Source organism: Lissotriton helveticus, chromosome 6 (genome assembly GCF_964261635.1).
Source record: "Lissotriton helveticus chromosome 6, aLisHel1.1, whole genome shotgun sequence".
Taxonomy (NCBI): domain Eukaryota; kingdom Metazoa; phylum Chordata; class Amphibia; order Caudata; family Salamandridae; genus Lissotriton; species Lissotriton helveticus.
Genome location: NC_136067.1, coordinates 219906557 through 219925860, shown reverse-complemented (window position 1 = coordinate 219925860; position 19304 = coordinate 219906557). Strand labels below are relative to the sequence as shown.

The 19304-nt window shown below is 45.8% G+C and overlaps 1 protein-coding gene across 8 annotated transcripts in view; it reads left to right on the top strand.

Annotated features, from left to right (window-relative positions):
* SUPT3H (SPT3 homolog, SAGA and STAGA complex component) overlaps nucleotides 1-19304 on the top strand; it is a 2933604-nt gene that overhangs the window by 1506435 nt on the left and 1407865 nt on the right. For all 8 annotated transcript variants that reach the window (XM_078647631.1, XM_078647630.1, XM_078647629.1 and 5 more), the window contains one exon: nucleotides 2071-2155. In XM_078647631.1, the coding sequence (XP_078503757.1) occupies nucleotides 2071-2155 (85 nt within the window). The remainder of the gene's footprint in view (nucleotides 1-2070; nucleotides 2156-19304) is intronic.

Here is a 19304-nt window from a genome sequence, read left to right as displayed (position 1 = left end):
CACACACGCCACTCACACACGCCACTCATCCACGCAACGCCACTCATCCACGCAACGCCACTCATCCACGCAACACCACTCTTCCATTTGCAAAACGAAAAATTTCTAACTATTCTATTGCGAGACCTATTGCATTTTCAATGCTTGTTCCTATATATTGCTCTAATTGAAACTATTTCATTTTTTTAAATAGCGTCATTTTCATTCTGCCTTTATTTCCTCATTGAATTATTGAGCTTGTACTGCAGAGATCATGATGCAGCCTCGTAACAAACTAGATGTATTTATCCATTCAAAGACCAGTCACAGGTTAATGTGTTTTGCCCAGAATGTTTGAGGCATTTTGTTAGAGCCAAAATGGCTGTGTGCTGACTTTGTGTCCAATTTTTAGGTTTTGCAAAGTCACTATGTGTGATACACAACCCAGTTATAAACTGACTATATATTAGACAGATATAACGGTCCAAATATATATTTAAACAAGCACTGGCAAAGCCAATAGGACTGGTGTGGGCTGCCAGCCTTTTGGTTTTGTCAATGCTTGTTTTCATTTGTCAGATGTTTTGCTAAACTTTTTTCGTGGGGAGCTGCCGGGCTATTGCCAAAACATTTGTTTTAAAAACTAAAAGTAAAAATATTGTTTTTTGGTCTCAAACAGCACACATTGCTTGTAGTAATCCCAAGCACTGAAGGGAATAACTTTGGATGTGCTCCTTGTGAAAGAAAAGAATGCCACCTCTCACAGTGAAGTTGGTCAAGGTCTGAAGTGGACTGAACCATGCTGTTTGCTGTATTGGACAGAAGATGTGAATAACACAATGCCAGGCCAATGCATTGAGAGGGCTGCGTAAATATATGATTTAAATTTTAGTAAAATGAAAAGACAATGCCAGACCTAAAATAATGATGTCTGTTAGTATAATATTCGAGTCCCTGGGTGTTTCATTTTAATGGCAAGACAAAGTTTTTGTTTCCTTCAAGTATACAGTTGGTAAGCATCCCGCCAATCTTAGAAGGCCGCTTATTTTTAGGAATTATTAGAAAATGCATGAACTCTTGGGCAACAAAGAAATACACAGCATTTCTTATGAATCCTTAATGATACTGATGTTTGGATCTTGAACGGTTTTCGAGAAGCTGATACGATTCCTTCAAGATGAAGGTTACCCATGTCAAGTTGGCTTTGTTCTCCATGCTCTGCATTATGGGTAACTCGACCAGGTGTTAAGAACTCTTGAGTTACTTCAGCTGGTATCTCATTGTTTGGTTAGAACTCCTTGTTATCGCACGGGTTGCTTAACGTTAGTTTAGTACATGCTCTTGTTACTTTGAGGAGTTAGGGGACCAACAGTTACCTTGGTTTGGATGCAAGGTCGATCAGACAGTGTTGTTCACTTTATGCCACAAACCTCAGGAACAAGAGCACCTTTTAGATTTCTGTCCATGGGTTCACAACCCAGTGCATCAAAGAGCAAAGCACCTATCAATCTTAATGCTTACCTTTTACCTGGCAAGCTGTACTGTGTGGCAGGAGGTGGGGATGTGTTTATCTTCGGAACTGTGCACTAGCTGGCTGCTCAGTTCAATACTCCTTGGTGTAGGAACTCCCTGCCTTTGTCACTAAAGAAATGTGATGATAATCAAAGTTTTAGGAAGAATCCTAAGAATTGTCTCTACGGAAAATACTGTGTGAAGATAAAAGTGATCTGCAAAAGGTTTCCCTCTCTGGTTATAGTTCAGGGCACAGTGAGACACTCTTTGATGGCAAAGCTTGCACTTTGCAAATATATGATGGATAGCCAGACAAATAGCTATAGATGGATCATTCTGAAGGATTTGGTCTTGTGTCAATATCCCGGGTCCATCATCCTCGCCTTTCGGCGGAATATATATCATGCAATTTCCATATAATACAATTCACTTTGGGTTACAGGAAAGTCTCTCCCAGGTGAAGTCTACTTTATAAGTGTCTCTTATTTAATGCACAGCGGATTGGACAAAAGCTGTGGTTTGTTCACTTCTGTTATTTTTCTTTTCAGCTTGATAACTATGTTCTTCATGTTTCTTCAGGTTTTCTTTGGGGGATTGTCGTAGACCGCTACTTGAATCAGCGATCTTGGTAGAAGACATAGTACACACCCAGCTGATTAATATGGTAAGAAAATATGTATTGGACATTTGCACACATTTAATTGGCTATAACAAATGAAAAGTGTGGCAATTTTATAAAGCAATCAGATTTTTTATATACTTCTAATTGTTCTATGGCTTATTTAGGGATGGCTTTTGTGGTAATCTGTTCTCGAAAATAGTCATCGATTATTCTTGATCCGTTCATTGGAAACCCAAAAGCAATGCTTTTGCATTCAGCCATTTATGTATTTCTTTTAATTTGCTTATTGAGCGTTTATTGATCTTAAATATGATAAGTACCAGTTAGAAAAAGACACAGTCAGCAGTCCATGGCAGGAGGCGCACCAGAGAAGCGTAATGGTACAGCACACATCGTTAATATCCAAAGAGAGAAGACAATAGAAGATACAGGAGACTTACATCTTGTGTAGTATTATCAGCACATTGAGCTAAAGTAAAGAAAATGTACATCAGACCAAAATGTGTATCACATTATTAGCTGGAACGGTTAGGCATTGAAAGGCAACAAAATGGCATAGACTGGCGCGATCATCTAAAGTTAACTGTACAAACTATGGTGGTTTATCAACTGATTTTCGGTTGAGTTTGAGCAGCATAGAGTTCCATTCAGTCACCTCGACTGGTTTTTAGGTCTCGGCCTATTTCCATTCCGCAGGAATGGAATAGGACGAGTCTATAGCAGTGAAACCAAGAGTTTCACCAAGAGCCCAAAAAAGAGGTTTTTCACGAGTGCATGTGCTCTCGTGCACGAGCTTGCCCGAGCCTTCTGCCTGCCTCCTGCCTTGACGGCAATCTGCTTCTCCGCCCCCTGCTGTTCCCTCCCACTCGCTCGCACATCAAAGGCTGCTCACTGAAACACCATATGCCTGCTCCCCACCCCCACCCCCCACCAGACTTCATTGGAATGTGCTACGTGCATTCTCCCCTCCCTTTCAGCCCTTTTAGCCTCTTTCCCAGCTCCCAGCCGGACCCTCCTTTCGTCTATCTCGTTATCTTCTCCACTCTCGCCTCATTTTTTCTTTATTTTCTCTCCCGGCCTTGTAAATATGCCCCCTCCCCCATGCACTAAATCGCACTTTTCTTTTGATCCACATACTTGAGTCACTTACGTCCTAGTGAGCTGTTGCCCTGGAGCTGCTGTTACTCGGGTCCCGCCTAGTCCCGTTGCTAGGGAGCAAGTTGAAAAGTGTGCCAGGGCGTCGCTCACTCACCAGTGTCACTAGTTTCAGAAGCCACCGGGGCTATCTGCGTGGCCCGCGGAACGCAAGTCCGTTCCTCTTTCAGCTCCGAACTTGTTTTCAGCTAGACTAGTGTTAGTGGCTCGAAATCCGTAGTCAGGGTAATGACACCGCTCTCCTCACACGAACAAATTGTATATTCCTGAGTAACCCCTTTTTGTTCCGTTTTACTTTATTCACCGTAGCTGACCAAAGAGCGAGCGCCTAGTCTTGAAGGCAGCAACAAGCGCTTCACGAGTTAGGACACCGCACTCTCTTTTCTTTAACATACACGTGCCACTAGGAGGTTTACTTCACCAAGGAGCGTCCTAAAACACACCCTCGTCATTTGCTCTGTAAACCAACATTTCGTCTAGGCGCTAAATTGTATTCAGCGCTGCTATCAATCCAACGTGCGTGACTCAGAGATGCCTCATCGAGGGTTCTTGGTGCACCTCGATGAATGCCGCACACCTCCTTCCCCGACCCCACCCCCATTACATACTGCCGCCCACCCGGCAGTGCGATATATACTGCTGTTGACTTGCACTTGAGATTTTCTGGGATGCGGGGTTAAGGCTGCGCGCGTGCCAGCTGTAAGGCTATCCCACCACTCTACATACACCAGGGTCACGAGTAACTAAGTTAGAATCAAGGGCAGAGAGGCTTAACTGTGCGAGCCGCACTAGAGCAGTTAACTGCAACTTTAGAACTGAAGAACCAGGTTTGAGTCCTGGCGTCACTCAACATCCTGTGAATCTGAGCACATCACTTGTTTTCCCCTTTAACAAATACATGAATTCGAACTTGTGTAATGTGACTAGTGCTCATTTAAAACGCTACGATGGCTTTAGGTCAAGTTCGCGCTATATACTAAAGCAAAAAAAGTTACCCCTCCGAACCCGCAATAAAATCATTCTACCTGTCTGAACTGTACCGCGCCCACCAGACGCACGTCACACAAGATGCACGCAATAAATAACCAGTCCCACATACAACTGGAAGTTTACCCGGACCAGTTTAGTAGACCCAACCTTCAAATATGTCCTCAGCCCTTTCGGACGTGAGCGCCCCCCTCCCTCCCTTGCATGGTGCCGAAGCTTCGCTCCCACTCACTCTCACTCCCGTCCACCTCCCCAGCCTATGCGTCCTCCCACGGCCCTCACTTCACTCCCCTGACCCCTCTTTGGTGACGTTGCCCCTTCCCTGCCTTCCGTGTGAGCAGGATTTCTGTTTTGGGGTAACACCGTGCCTGCTTGGCTCAGATGGCCGTATTTCTTATTTTCACCAATGGCATTGCATCTTGTTTCCTTTACATTCTGGTACTTGTTTTTACCAGTGCCACCAATTAACAAATCATGTGCCAGGTCAACATGGTGCAACACCTACAACCCGCTCCAAACATGTGACCTGTGCTCAGCCAGTCACAGAGCCGGCAGTGCCACTTGTTATACTTGGGTGTAACCTTGCCCTGTGTTCCTGGCTGTATATGAAACTTGTATCCTAACTTTTTGTGTGCCCAGTGGCCTACGCCTGTCCATGGTAACATAAGGTCAACAATCTGTTCTGTGACCTGCAGGGGCGCACCAGATGTGCCCTCATGGTGGGAATAGGGCTTGGGTCCAGTACTTGGGTAAGTCACATCAGCAATTATAGCAGCGTACTCGCTCGCTCCCCTGCCCCCCCCACCTCCATCCGCCTCCCACACCACATCAAAGGCTGCTGCTCCACCGCCCACCCACCCCTCGCGCATTGTCTCTAATTGCCTTCCATGGTTGAGTGCCCTCCATTGTCTCAAAGTTTTTAATCCTATGCTGGGCTATCAAAACGTCTCAATACCCCCACCCCTGTTATACTTTCCAGCCCTCAAAAAGGATTTTGTGGCCAGAACTCAATTTCTACAATGCTCCTCACGCTGAAGTTATTTGTGCAGCTCAAGGTTAGATTTTCCAGTTAACTGCTATGTGGCACCATTAAACCGTGCACAATACAAACTAGCACATTGAAAAAGAGAAACTACATTTCACAACAAACATTTTGCGTTATGTATTTTATTTTTATTTTACAGAGCTTTATATAGCGAGAACTTCACCCGAATCTGGTATCAGAACGCTTTACATAGCACCGTTGGCATTACATGAGGACACATTCATTTTTGTTAGGCACGGGGAGATTAAGTGATTTGCCCAGAATCACAGGATGGTCAGCGTCATTGTCGAGACTCGAACCCAGTTCCCCAGCAACATCAAGATGCAATTGGAAATGTGCGCACTATACAATGACTGTCACATTGATTGAAAAGACAATGGTTAATAGTGGCTAGAGACGCTACCCTAGTGGAATTGGCAAAAGTATGCGCACTGTAACTGAATTAGGGCACAGAGTGCGCCTGACGGCCGTGCGGCCGTTACAATATACCACTGACACACAATCTGTGCAGTCACACTCCAGCGTGCTTAATGGCTGTTGTTGAACTACAAGCCGAGCTTCCCTTCTAGATAAGGACCCTGCCGATCTTTCGCTGATCACTTTCAAATGCTGGTTTGTGCCACTTTCTCTCCAGTGTCTGCTGTGGCTTCTTGTGGGATAGGAAAACTAATGACAATTCGGATTTTGGGAAGGTACCTAGGGTAATTTCCTTAACTTCCTTCAAAGTACAGGCAACACAACATCTAAGAAATATGTGGTGGCTTTATAGTGAGGAAATACCAAAGTATGAAACTGCATTTCTTCGCCAATTAAGGGCAGAGATCTCCACGCGCACACACCACCAGACGTCAGTGCACGCTTTCACCGGACACAAACACCACCAGCCTTCAGTGCACACTTTCACCTGACACACACACCACCAGCCGTCAGTGCACATTTTCACCAGGCACACACACCATCAGCCGTCAGTGCACACTCTCACCAGGCACAGACACACACACCGCCAGCCATCAGTTGCCGCTTTCACCAGGCATACACACCACCGGCCATCAGTGCACGCTTTCACCAGGCACACACCACCAGCCGTCAGTGCACGCTTTCACCAGACACACACACACACCGCCAGCCATCAGTGAACGCTTTCACCAGGCTCACACCACCAGCCGTCAGTGCACGCTTTCACCAGGCACACACACACACCGCCAGCCATCAGTGCACGCTTTCACCAGGCATACACACCACCGTCCGTCAGTGCACGCTTTCACCAGGCACACACACACACCGCCAGCCATCAGTGCACGCTTTCACCGGGCACAAACACCACCAGCCGTCAGTGCACGCTTTCACCAGGCACAAACACCACCAGCCGTCAGTGCACGATTCCTCCAGGCACACACCACCAGATGTCAGTGCAAGCTTTAAGCAGGCACACACACCACCAGCCGTCAGTGCGCGCTTTCACCAGGCACACACCACCAGCCATCAGTGCATGCTTCCACCAGGCACACACAGCACCAGCCGGCCAGGCACACACACAGCACCAGCCATCAGTGCATGCTTTCAAAAGGCACACACACACCACCAGCCATCAGTGCACGTTTTCACCAGGCATACACACCATCGGCCGTCAGTGCACACTTTCACCGGGCACAGACACCATCAGTCGTCAGGGCACGCTTACACCAGGCACACACCACCAGCCGTCAATGCACGCTTTCACCAGGCACACACACACACACCGCCAGCCATCAGTGCACACTTTCACCAGGTACACACCACCAACCGTCAGTGCACGCTTTCACCAGGCACACACACCACCAGCCATCAGTGCACGCTTCCACCAGGCACACACACCACCAGCCGGCCAGGCCCACACACACCACCAGCCGTCAGTGCACGCTTTCACCAGGCACACACACCACCAGCCATCAGTGCACCATTTCTACAGGCACACACACCACCAGCCATCAGTGCACACATCAATTGTTAACACATCCACAATTAACTATTGTAGCAATCGCAGTATGGCACACTTTACTTTTAAACATATTCATCTAAAGCGCAGCATGCCACCATTCCCTCACACTCAGCACCCTCACACACTCTGCAATGGAACATACACTCCAAATACCACTCAGTGCCACATAATTACACTGCACTCATGCAACATACACTTCAAATACCACTCAGTGCCATATAATTACACGCCACATAATTACACTGCACTCAATGCAACATACATTCCAAATACCACTCAGTGCCACATAGTTATATGCAACATAATTACACTGCAAACAATGCAACATACACTCCAAATACCACTCAGTGCCCCATAATTACACACCACATAATTACACTCTACTGAATGCAACACACACTCCACACAATACCACTCAGTGCCATATAATTACACACCACATAATTACACTCTACTGAATGCAACACACACTCCCCATATTACCACTCAGTGCCACATAATTACACGCTACATAATTACACTGCACTCAATGCAACATACACTCCAAATACGACTCAGTGCCACATAATTACACAGCACACAATTACAACTTACTGAATACAATATACACTCCCCATATTACCACTCAGTGCCATATAATTACATGCCTCATACTTACACTCTGCTCAATGCAACATAAATACACTTTATCTATCTGTCTATCTATCTATCACCCTTCTATCTGTCTATCTCTCTATCACCCTCACTCTATCTATCTATCTATCTATCTATCTATCGCCCTCACTCTACCTATCGCCCTCCCTCTATCTATCTATAGCCCTCACTCAATCTATCTATCTATCGCATCACCACAGCATCACTCAGCAACACCAGAGCATCACCCAGGGGTACCACAACATCACTATGCGCTACCACAGCATCACTGAACGCCACAGCATCACTTGTCGCCACCACAACATCGCTCCGCGCCACCACAGCATCAATCTTTGCAACCATTCAACAACTGGTTCAAATATGTTCTCTCAATGTTTCAAGCTTCATTACAAATGTCACAAAAATATGTTAATAGTTCACTTCTGTTCTTGGATTTTCATCACAATAAAATACAATGAGCATAATCTTCACAAAAGTTATTTACAAAAGCTATTGCCGTTCTAAATTACAATAACTTTTAAGTATTAATTATTAAAAAAATAAATGTCATTTTTATTTGTAATATCAATACATCTAAGTCACGTAAATACAACACATATTGCATTACAAATGCTATAGGTGTCACATTTGCGAAAGTTAAACTATTGACATTGTAAATGACAAAGCTATTCAATTCACTATTTTCCAAACCAACACATAAATAAAAAATTTGTCATTTACAATACCAATCGCTCAAACTTTCCTAATGCGAGACCTATTGCATTGCAAATGCTTGTTTTGCACGGTATCGCAGAAGTCTAGTTACAGAGTCCCCTGCTTGTGCACATTTATAGAGCTCAGATCTCTATTTAGTAACTTCTGGTGCATGGGATGTCTTCCAGCAGACTGCGATAGCTCGCTTTTCTACCAGGATTACTAAATCAATGAATTTGAATCTCAGTTTGTTTGTCTTCGGTCAGGACATTTGTTCTAAGAGACAAACCTTTGGTTCCAGTAAACACTCTGTATCTCTCCAAATCAAAATCAATTCTGTTATTCTGTAATCGTGCACAAACCTTCTGTGCAATTGAAATGAGGTGAAGTAAGTGTGGTAACATTCAGCCATTTTGTTGGCCAGAAGGTCAATATACTAGAAGGAATTCAAAGGAAGTAAAGTCTATGATTTCCAGCTAAATCTTTTAAATAGACTGAAGAATTATGATTATTGTGTATACATATTAGTAGTGTAAAAGTACCAGCAGACCTATATTACATCCCCTTTCTGCACAGCGCTGTTCAAAAACCTCTGCTGAGTATGGCTTAATAGACTCTAATGTTTCTCCACTTATAAAAACAACCTAGTGTGCATATAAGGTGCACCTAACAACTGACTTACTTCTCGAATCACTAGTTACACGAGGATGATGGAGGGGTGAATGTTTCTAAGTCTTTATCATATTTTTAGCTGGTGTTTGTTGCACAATTGTCATGCCAGACATGTTGAAGCTGGGGAGTAAAATTCGGCCGTTGGAGCTCTATATTAGTTTGCTGGCTAGCCACCTCTAGTATTATACTGTGACTAGATAGGCTGTTTGGCTAACATTTGCCCCCAGACAGCTGTGAAAGTGCTGTGAGCAGTGTATTGTTTTGACCTTTGACCGTTGTAAGAGGAAACAATTACATCAGATGGCTGGACGTTCGAAGACTTCCTGTGACTTCACTCTGCTTGCACGACGGGCATGTTGTTAGCATTCACTGAACTTCCCGATACCTTCCATCTGAATGATTTAATATTTACCTCTTGCTATGTTTATTATCGCTTTTATTTCTGTGGTTTGTTTTTCTAATTTAGAACTCTCAAATTTCCGAATAAATGGCTGTGTACCTCATTTAGCCAAGGTTTTTATTTTCTTTGCATGCTGAAGGGCGTTAGAGCACCTATATACCCTCACAAGTGATTAACCCGCTATAAAAATATTCATAACATAGCATGACATAATGGTACGTGTGGCCCTGTGTGTAGACTGCAAGTATCATGCAAAGTAAACACGTGCATTGGATTAGGGTACTCAAGAATTAAATCAAGAATTTTGAGATCTCTCCTCATTTAGCGCTGCCAATATCTGTTTTAAGGGCTGCCTGTAAATCTCGGAGTAGAAATGCACGTCCATTTAGGACTTTCTGAGTATTAACAAAAGCAATGGAAGTATTGCTTGGAAAGTAGCGATGTTCGTAGTTTTCCTAATAGAAGTCTCTCGGACTGTCTCCTTGTGCCTAGTTTGGGATTAGGCCAGAGAGCTCTTTGGTTTCCCTATTTTATCACCACAACAGAAATTTTTTCTCCCTCTAGTGAAAACTTTCCTCACAAACGCCCCTATAAAAAATGTTGGGGGTGATCCCTTTCCCACCCTGTAAATAGACTCTAGCCATCCTTTTGTTTGTGTAAATGTAGGACTGTTTGCGGGAGAAAACCTACCTGCAAAACGTTCTGTGAATCTCACAACAGGCTAACATTCTTACTTTTGGACTCAAACAGAATATGCAGTGCACCCTGTTTGCATCTGAATCTCAGCACAGTAAAACAAAAGAGTTCAGGCATATTCAAGAAGGTGGTGAGTGCTAAACACTCAGCACTGACAATTAACAAGGCTCTGAATTGAACCTTGAGAATCCCCTGAGAAGAAAGAAGTTACTGGGGGAATGTGGAATTATGGATCTGAATCCATTGATTATTCCGCCTTTCCTCCCAGGCAGTTGTCCATGCAGGCAGCTGGTTTCAGCAGCTGAAACCCCCAAATAAAAGTAAGCAGGTCCATAATGTTCCCACAGATCGCCAAATTCTGATCACTGCTGTAACCTCTCATTGTAATTTAAAGGGATCTTGTAATGAGGCTCCAAGAGTGTGCATGGAAATGAGCTGTGCCTGTAATGGTGGATGTTTGAAAGCACTCGAACAAGGATGTCCTTATCCCTTCAGCTTTTGCTGTACCTGCGAACACCAAGTCATGTCTCTCCAAGAAATGTAGGAAGAAGACTGTAAACATATCCTGCCACAAGGAAGAAGGAAATGTATATGAGGAGTTATTTTAATCATGTCTTTTTAAAGCTAAAATACACCAAGGCAACATGCTTTCGCCATCTATGCTCCCAACATCTGGAATGACATCCCTGCATCCCTGCCGCAACCCTGCTCCAGTTTAGGAAAAAGATGTAGACACACCTCTTTAAAGAATGCTACATCACAATGTGGTAGCAAATCTCTGCACCTAGTTACTACTCAAATCATTTGTTACTGTGTCCTTGCTGCACTGCCTTTCAGTTAGGTTTGCACTATAAAAATACCACATATACAAATACATGCATACATACATTAATTCAAGGTGAAATCCGCAAATTACTTCAGCCAACTTCAATATTTCATCCTAGAGATATAGCTAGCACCTAAAAGTTTGAAAATTGCACATTGTATAATTGTTGCTGGACCTTACCTGTCCTTCCTGAAAACCAAACATACACTGACCCTTTTTAGCCCATATTTGCAAGTGTGATATCAACCTGCCATCCTTGAACCTGCGGTGCTTTTATGCACCATTCTTCAAGCTGTGGCCCCTCTCACAGCTGGAGCCATGCTTGAAGAGCAGTGGCTTTGCTGCTCTACTCCCATGCATGAATTATTGCTTTTACAAGGCTTTCATCCTGCAGACATGCAGACCTGCAGGTCCACTTTTTGTACTTGTATCTCACCTGGTTTAAGATTGCAGATTTTTATTCCAAGTTAGAAAACTTCTAATCTCAACCAGTTAAAGTAGCTCCCTAGCATCCAAGAACTTTTGAGGAGAGACAGTAATAAAGTGCCGCTGCACACCATGACCGTTTGCACTTTTTCACAGCTATTAGTTGACCCTGATCACTTAACTATGACGTTTTGGAAGAGTCTTGTGCCCCATGCAGAGCATTACTAATTTGATTGCAACTAGCAGAAAATGGGTGAAATTGAATTTTGTTCAGCTTTCATATCAAATCATTAGACATTCTTTGGGATGTAACCCCAAAGATACCGGACTCCCAAGGAGATCCAAAGAAAAGAGTTGGTTTGTGCCATTAGAATGTGCCTCCTCATAGAAATGATCTGCCATACCCATGGGACATCTCTGTAGACTCCCATGTTAAAAACATTCAGCACCAAAAACAGCTCTAGCGCTTTACATTGTGCTGAACTCTCATAGACTAACAGGCCATAATAGCCAATGACGGTCGCCTGGTACTAATTATCTATTTAAAATATTTATCATATATAACATGTACTTAAACTAAGAATTAAAACTAAATAGCATAAGCATGTCTTACTGCTTTATTTTTAGAGGTGGGTGAGCCACTTAACACTGAAGCCAGATGTCTTCCATTGGCTCAGCTCAAGGTCCCCTTTGATCCTCCAACCAGGCATGGACTGAGCCTTCATATGGCTTACGCCGTCCATGGTCTAACTTCTGTCCAAAGCGCTATCTTCTTCCCGCCTCTCATACAACAGAGGAGGTGCCTACCACATTGGTTTTGCTGATTGGCTGAACTTGAAGATACCACAGAGAGCTGTGGAGGTGGTTGGAGATGTTCTGCTAATATTGTTAAATCTGTTGTGAGATCAGACGATTTAAGAAGTTCACTACCATAATAAGTGCTTAATTTGAGCCAGTTTTTTCCGGTGCTTGGCACCGACACTTAATTGTCAACACCACAATTATGACAGTCTGCCACATAGTGGCTCTGCTCTTCTAATTTAGAGATGAGAAGAACAGTTGTTTCTGGATACAGTGTACATTAAAAATGACTAATACCTGCCTCCCCGGCCCCTCCTTCGGCTTTGGGACCCTGGACTAATCTGAACTGTCACACTTTCGGGCAAGAGAGATGGTTAGAAGTTGTTTTGGCACCGATGACAGGGGCGATGGGTAGTGCAAGCTGCAGTGGCCTCCTGGTCAGGGCCCTGGCACTTATTAGTTTGCAAATTAAGTGCTACTACCATTGCATCACTCTCCAAGCACTTCAACATTTTTCCAGAGCTCTACAGGGACCTGATTGTCAGTCCATCTGACTCACTATCCCATCCTGCAATATAATGAAAAATACAAAAAACCTGCATGGTGTGCGATCTGTGTGATAACCAAGCTCCACCCTTCACTTGTGTCACATGAAGACTACATCTCCTTGGGCTCTCCCAGACCTCATCTTTGTTACTGCCTCTAATTGCTTTGATTGAAGGTGTTGACCCTCTCCTTAAATTGTTTTTTTTTTAAGTCAAGGAAAGCAGGTGATATCAATTTCAAAATCTAGTGGTCTGTCTTCTCTTAACGGAGGAATCTTTTCTAGGAAGAGTTCTTGTTTCAACTTGATTTAACGTGAATCCTTCTAAACACAGTGTACTGGTCTAACTCCTCAAAGAATTATACAGAAAGCGTTAACCTTTGATGTAAAGCAGCAGAGAGAAGGAGATGCCCATCTAGTGGCTGAATTGAACAATCTACAGCCAGGAAAACTAGGATCAGTACCGGCTTCCCCGCATCACCATACTGAGGTACCCTGAGCAATTACTTTATTTCACTGTCTCCTATTGCTTCATCACCGCATTTCAGAACATACTGAAAAACATTAGTTCAGGATATGAGCTGTGAGCTGAGCAAAAACCTTTCTTCAAACAGTTTAGTAGGCTATAATGTTGTTCCATCAATAATAACAACTTAGATCACATATAGGCTGCATATGACGGTTGACTTGCCTCTTGGGTCGCTAATGGCATTGCTGTCATGCAGTGGGGGAGAGGGCCTTGAATATTTCTAAGATCATAGGACACATTATTACTTCTAATAAATGCCACTCAATGCAGAGAAATTCTTCCACATATTTAAAATTATACTTTTTTGAATTTTGAAAATTATTTAAACATTTTTTGCCTGGTACTTGTTGCACAATTTACATGTCAAATATGTTGATGGCTCAGTTTGTGTTATGGTTCTTACAGCAAAATTAAGCTGTTCGTTCAGTTCTGATCTCCCAGTTAATTTGCTGGCTTGCCCACCTCTAATCATGCAGCGTACAACTATGATCTACTATAATTTCTCACCCATTTTCATCGTTTTGGAGAGCCACCGTGGGATAAAAGGCTAAAGGCCAGTCAGAGACTGTGAGAAGTTGGCCTGGCATATGATGTCCACTATTCTAGTGGGCACCTTGCACCAGTCCAAACAACCTTTATTGATGGTAGTTTTAGACAACCTTTATAAAAAGCTATCCTAGTGGTAGCTGTGGAGAGCAGCCTTCAGGCTAAGTCTTGAAGGAATGTAAAGCAGCTTGTTTTACCAGTCTATAATCTCTTGAACGATCAAATGAAAGAGCACCACACCAGGTATATATATAAAATATATGTATTTATTCTAAACACACCCCCTCTAGACTCTTTATGAGGCTAGAGGCAAAAGTAAAAAACAAGAACTTAATTAGCACACAGGAAATTAGCACAGTATACGTTTTGCCCTAGGGACCTCACAAACCATATACTAAGAAAGTGGTATAAGAACCACGTGAGGGATAGAAGTTAGGCCTATGGCCTGTAGAACCGCTGGGGCAACCAGGAACCACCCAAGGTAGAGACGCAGGAGACCCACGGGGGACGCGTGCAGTGTCTAAACACAGCCGCAAATCACTATTGACTTCTATGGCGAAAGTTAAAGTTACAAAGTTAAGTTTAAGGACACTTAGGAGTGGACTACTGTGAAACCCTTTCAGTACTGGACACTTCGAGAGTCAAGACCCACAGGAGCACTGAAGTACTCGTGTGACCTCACCCAGGGAAGCTGGATGCATAGGTGTCTTTTCGTGTTGGGTTTCATCGTCGATTCCATTGGAGAGCTGCAAAGAAGTGCTGCAGTCGTCCAGGAGATGAGTGTCCGGATGGATCCAAGGGTGGATCGGAGATTTGAAGAACCTGAAAGCTGAGGGGACAGAGTCTGGGTCACTAGCCAGTGACCAGCATGGCGACAGGAAGATGCCAGCCGATGTCGGGTGCTTTTAGGTGAAGCAGGTGAAGCTTGACTCTTCAGCCACGATGTCCCGGAGGCGTCGACGACCACCAGGAGCTGAATTCGAGCTGTCCCACGTCAGATGTCGAGTGCTGCAGCGTTGGTATCTGGATTGGACCCAACAAGCCTTAGCAACAGCAACCCACACAAGATGACAAGATTGGCTTTGGTGCAGACCAGCAAGGTCTAAGGGACTTACCCTTTGGAGGGGAGTAAGGGCACGTCTGGAGCAACCAGGTAAGCCCAAGAAACAAAGTAAATTCCTTCGTGGGGACCCACTAGCCAACAGACTAGGGATCGCGAAGGCACCTCGAGCTGAAATACTGAAAGCGGGCCCACAGAACACTCGTGGAGTGTAGGCCCACAATCTTTGTTGCCAATGGTGCTCAGGGCTTGGACTACAAGTAGCCCAATGCACAACTTCGGGAAAGCTCGGGAAGTCGATGCACTAGCAAATGTGCAGTATGTCCAGGAGTTACAATCCCACGTCTCTTGTGATAGCTACAGGTCTCAGCTTTGCTGGTGACTCGTGTCAGACTCGTTAGATGTCTGAAAGTCCGTGTCCGGTGTCACAGATTCTTCGGAATCCGGCAGGAGCCTCGAAAATGCAGACCGGCAAGATGCTTCTTTGGTGCCTGTTTGAACCGGGGTGTCACTCCTTGACCCCAAGGGAGATTTCTTCCGTCTTCCAGTTGATATGGAATGTCGAAGGTCCAAGATTTATGTTTCAGAGTTTCGTCCAGGGTAATCTAAAGTCCTAGTGACTGGGTTCCTATACTTTTACCAAGTTTAGGGGTTGGCCTAACTCTAGGGTCCCACCTATGGGAGGACCTGGGGAGGGGGTGGTTACACCCCTTCCCCTTTGTCCAGTTTCACGCCAGGGCTGGGACTGAGTGTCCCAGCAACCGGTTTGAACTGGGAAATGCATGGGACACCTTGTGTGCCCTAGGCAGTGTCTGAAAAGCATTCACTGAACGCAACCCACCCTGCCCCAATACACTAAAGCCTGTCTAGGGAGATGCTGGCACCTCCCTGGACAGGAAACCTATTGTCCAGGCCTCCCCTGCCAGAGTTTCATCCAGCAGTAGGAGGTCTGACTTGTGTCTTTGGCAGCAGCATCCATTTTGTGATGCTGAGGCTCTTTTAAACATTTACCGGGTAAGTAAGTGTGTGCATGTCTTCTTCCTCTTGAAGGGTGTAATTCTACCCCCGCCGCCAGAACTGGCGAGGGTAGGATTCCAAAGTGTTTAACACCAAACACGACATGTTTTGATAAAGCCATTCCAAAGTTAGCATTAACCGCAAGGATTATAATACACTTAAGGGTATATGGTATGGCTATATCATAGAACAGCTATAAGGAAGGGATTTGGAAAGCTGCAGAGGGGCTCAGCTCATGCTAGGGCACCCTCTCACACAAAACTAAGCACTCTTCCTTCAGGATTGTCAAGGCCTGCCATAGGAGTGACTTATAGGTTTATATGTGCCTATATATATATATATATATAGGTAGATATAGGTATACTATATCTAAGTAAGGGGTGCTTAGACCCCCTTACCCAGGTTGCAAGTGCAGACCTGTGGTGCCATTTTGGAAGGCGTCCTAGGGGTGGCATAATACATGATTCAGCCCCTGGTAGGCCTCTGGGGTACCTATGCCTTTGGTATCTAAGGTACCATATACTAGGGACTCACAAGGGTAACCCAGAAATCAATCTGGAGTGTACCTAATGTACAGGTTACCAATTTAGAGAGAGAACAGCTAGGATGTGGTCCTGATTAGCAGGGCCACAGCCAGACTAAAGTCGATAAACCAGTGAAACAGCAAAAAGTGGGGGTAACCATAGGAAGCAGATCCTACTCTCCTACAGAGACCACCACCAAACAGCGAGTCACTAGCAGCAAAGGGTACCAAACAGCTGCTGGGAAGTGCCCAGATGATAATACACCCAGCTACCAACCAGGATCCCAAGGCTTCAGGGGACGACAGTCCTATCACCCCCAGCACCAGGCATTCATTATAGAAGTGGGGGTGGGGGGGCAGGATACCATGAAAGAACGAACCACAAAGTATATGATGGCACACCAAGCGATCTGTGCCCCAAAACAACACTTACCTACAGGACAGTGAAGAGCAATGCCAGGGTTCAGGCTCACAACAACATGAGGATTTACTCCGGACCGTTCATGGTGAAATTGGAGCTGCTAATAGACACATCTGCAGTGAAGGGAAAGATCAAAGCCCAGTCAAAGGAAGTTAGTGGTAGCAGCCTGCGCCCAGAAGGCCATAACTGGGGTACTTCCAGCATTCCTTTAAAGCCAGAGCGTCTGGGCATGTGTCCGGTGCAATCCCAAGGAATCCGTAGCGGAGAAGTTGAGGCTGCCAGAGCGGCTCCGCCCAGTGCGTAGAGACAACGATGCTACCAAACGGCCCACGGCGGCCCAACCAAAGTCCTCAGGGTATGGTCCCCCCGCAGGGGGCAATTATAGTTTGACACACCTGGGACCACCATCTGGTATAGCGCCCCATCCATGGGCCACATCTGATGTCTTCACGGCCCTCACTAGTCCAGCAAGGCACCATCTTGATTGCAGTGGGCCCCACGCCATAACGAGGTTTTGTTGCCCCCCCAATGAGGTGATCAGGCTCCCAAACAGTCAGGGGCTAGCCGAGGCCCAGGATCAGGTAGTTTTCATTCGGGCCCGGGGAGGACACAGCTCTGTTGCTCTGGCGGTTTCGTGGGCCCTGATAATAATGCGGGTGCTATCCTGTGCCGCATCCAACAAGGCCTGCATCCTCGCACTACCATCTCCCTGTGCCCTCAAGCCGCCCAGAGGGCAACGGGGGCTCCACCAGGTCCACAGCAAACAGGAGGTGCGGCTGCAGGGCGAGCAGAAGGTGTACGGTGGCTGCTAGCGGCTGGGGGTTCACGCTTGGCGAGGAGCTCATGCCCTCTGTGTCCTCAGGGGATGGCTAGCTCCTCCCCCCTACTTACCTCTTCCGAGATAGAGGGTTACTTAACTAAGAAAAGCTGCCTTTGTACTTGGTTGAAATGTTGGATCTTGGTTCTCCATGCCAGACTCTGGTCAAATGGGATGTTGGAGCGAACAGGGGTTTCATTGATTCATTCGCCATAGCGAGTGCCATAGCGAGTCCTCCTGAGGCGGAAGCCGGGAGCGGACCTTTAGAATTTTTAAAATTTGTTATTAGAAAGTGGGTTTGAATCTGTGTACTGATTTTAATCTCTACTTACTCACCACCTGATCTCAGTTCCCCGCGCAGCCGACTCAACGCTGCGGCGGGAGGTTACCGTTCACCTCCACTCTCTCACGCCACATGGCGAGCGCCGAGGCCACGCCCCCTCTCCGAGGCCACGCCCCCTTCCAGCGCGCACTTATTGACGCTGAATACAAGCGTCTGGCCAGCCATAGCGAGTCCTCCTGAGGCGGAAGCCGGGAGCGGACCTTTAGAATTTTTAAAACTTGTTATTAGAAAGTGTGTTTGAATCTGTGTACTGATTTTAATCTCTACTTACTCACCACCTGATCTCGGTTCCCCGCGCAGCCGACTCAACGCTGCGGCGGGAGGTTACCGATCACATCCACTCTCTCACGCCACTTGGCAAGCGCCGAGGCCACGCCCCCTCTCCGAGGCCACACCCCCTTTCTCCCATCCGCCCACTATAAGTCATGTGCCACTACCGTACGCGCAGCGGACGAGCGCAGCGGGCGCGACGATGGCGCGCTGAAGGCGCGCTTAAGGCAAGCCCGTCTGCGCCCGTCCGCGCCAAGGTAGGGCCATGGGCCACTCATGCTGCCAGGTCTGTCCCATTCCATCTGGACCTGCTTCCGGCCGGGCCACCCTACTCTAGAGAGGAGCTCATCCAAATAGGTAAGCACCATGCTGATAAAGGAACACTTTCTCTAGTACCTTCTTCATTTCCCCGGGCTGATGTACTAGGTGCAAATGTTCTGAACTGTGGGCTATTAAATGTTAGGTCCTTGCCTAAACACTTCACAGAAATCCAACTCCTGATTGACACTCATGAACTAGACATTCTGTTCATGACTGAGACGTGGACTCGTCCAGACTGCCTGGTCGACCCTGGATTTGCCTGCCCTGTCGGTTTTAAATTTCTCCACTCCCCTAGGCCCACTGGTAGAGGCGGGGTGTTGGAGTTATTTTTAGAGCCTCTTGCAGCATCAAGGCCCTTACTCTTGACCCTACTTTGGGCACAGAGATGTTAGGGCTTTCAATCCAGACCCTCTCTGGGAGTACTACCACTGGGATAATCTGCTACCGCCCACCAGGGCCATTCAGCC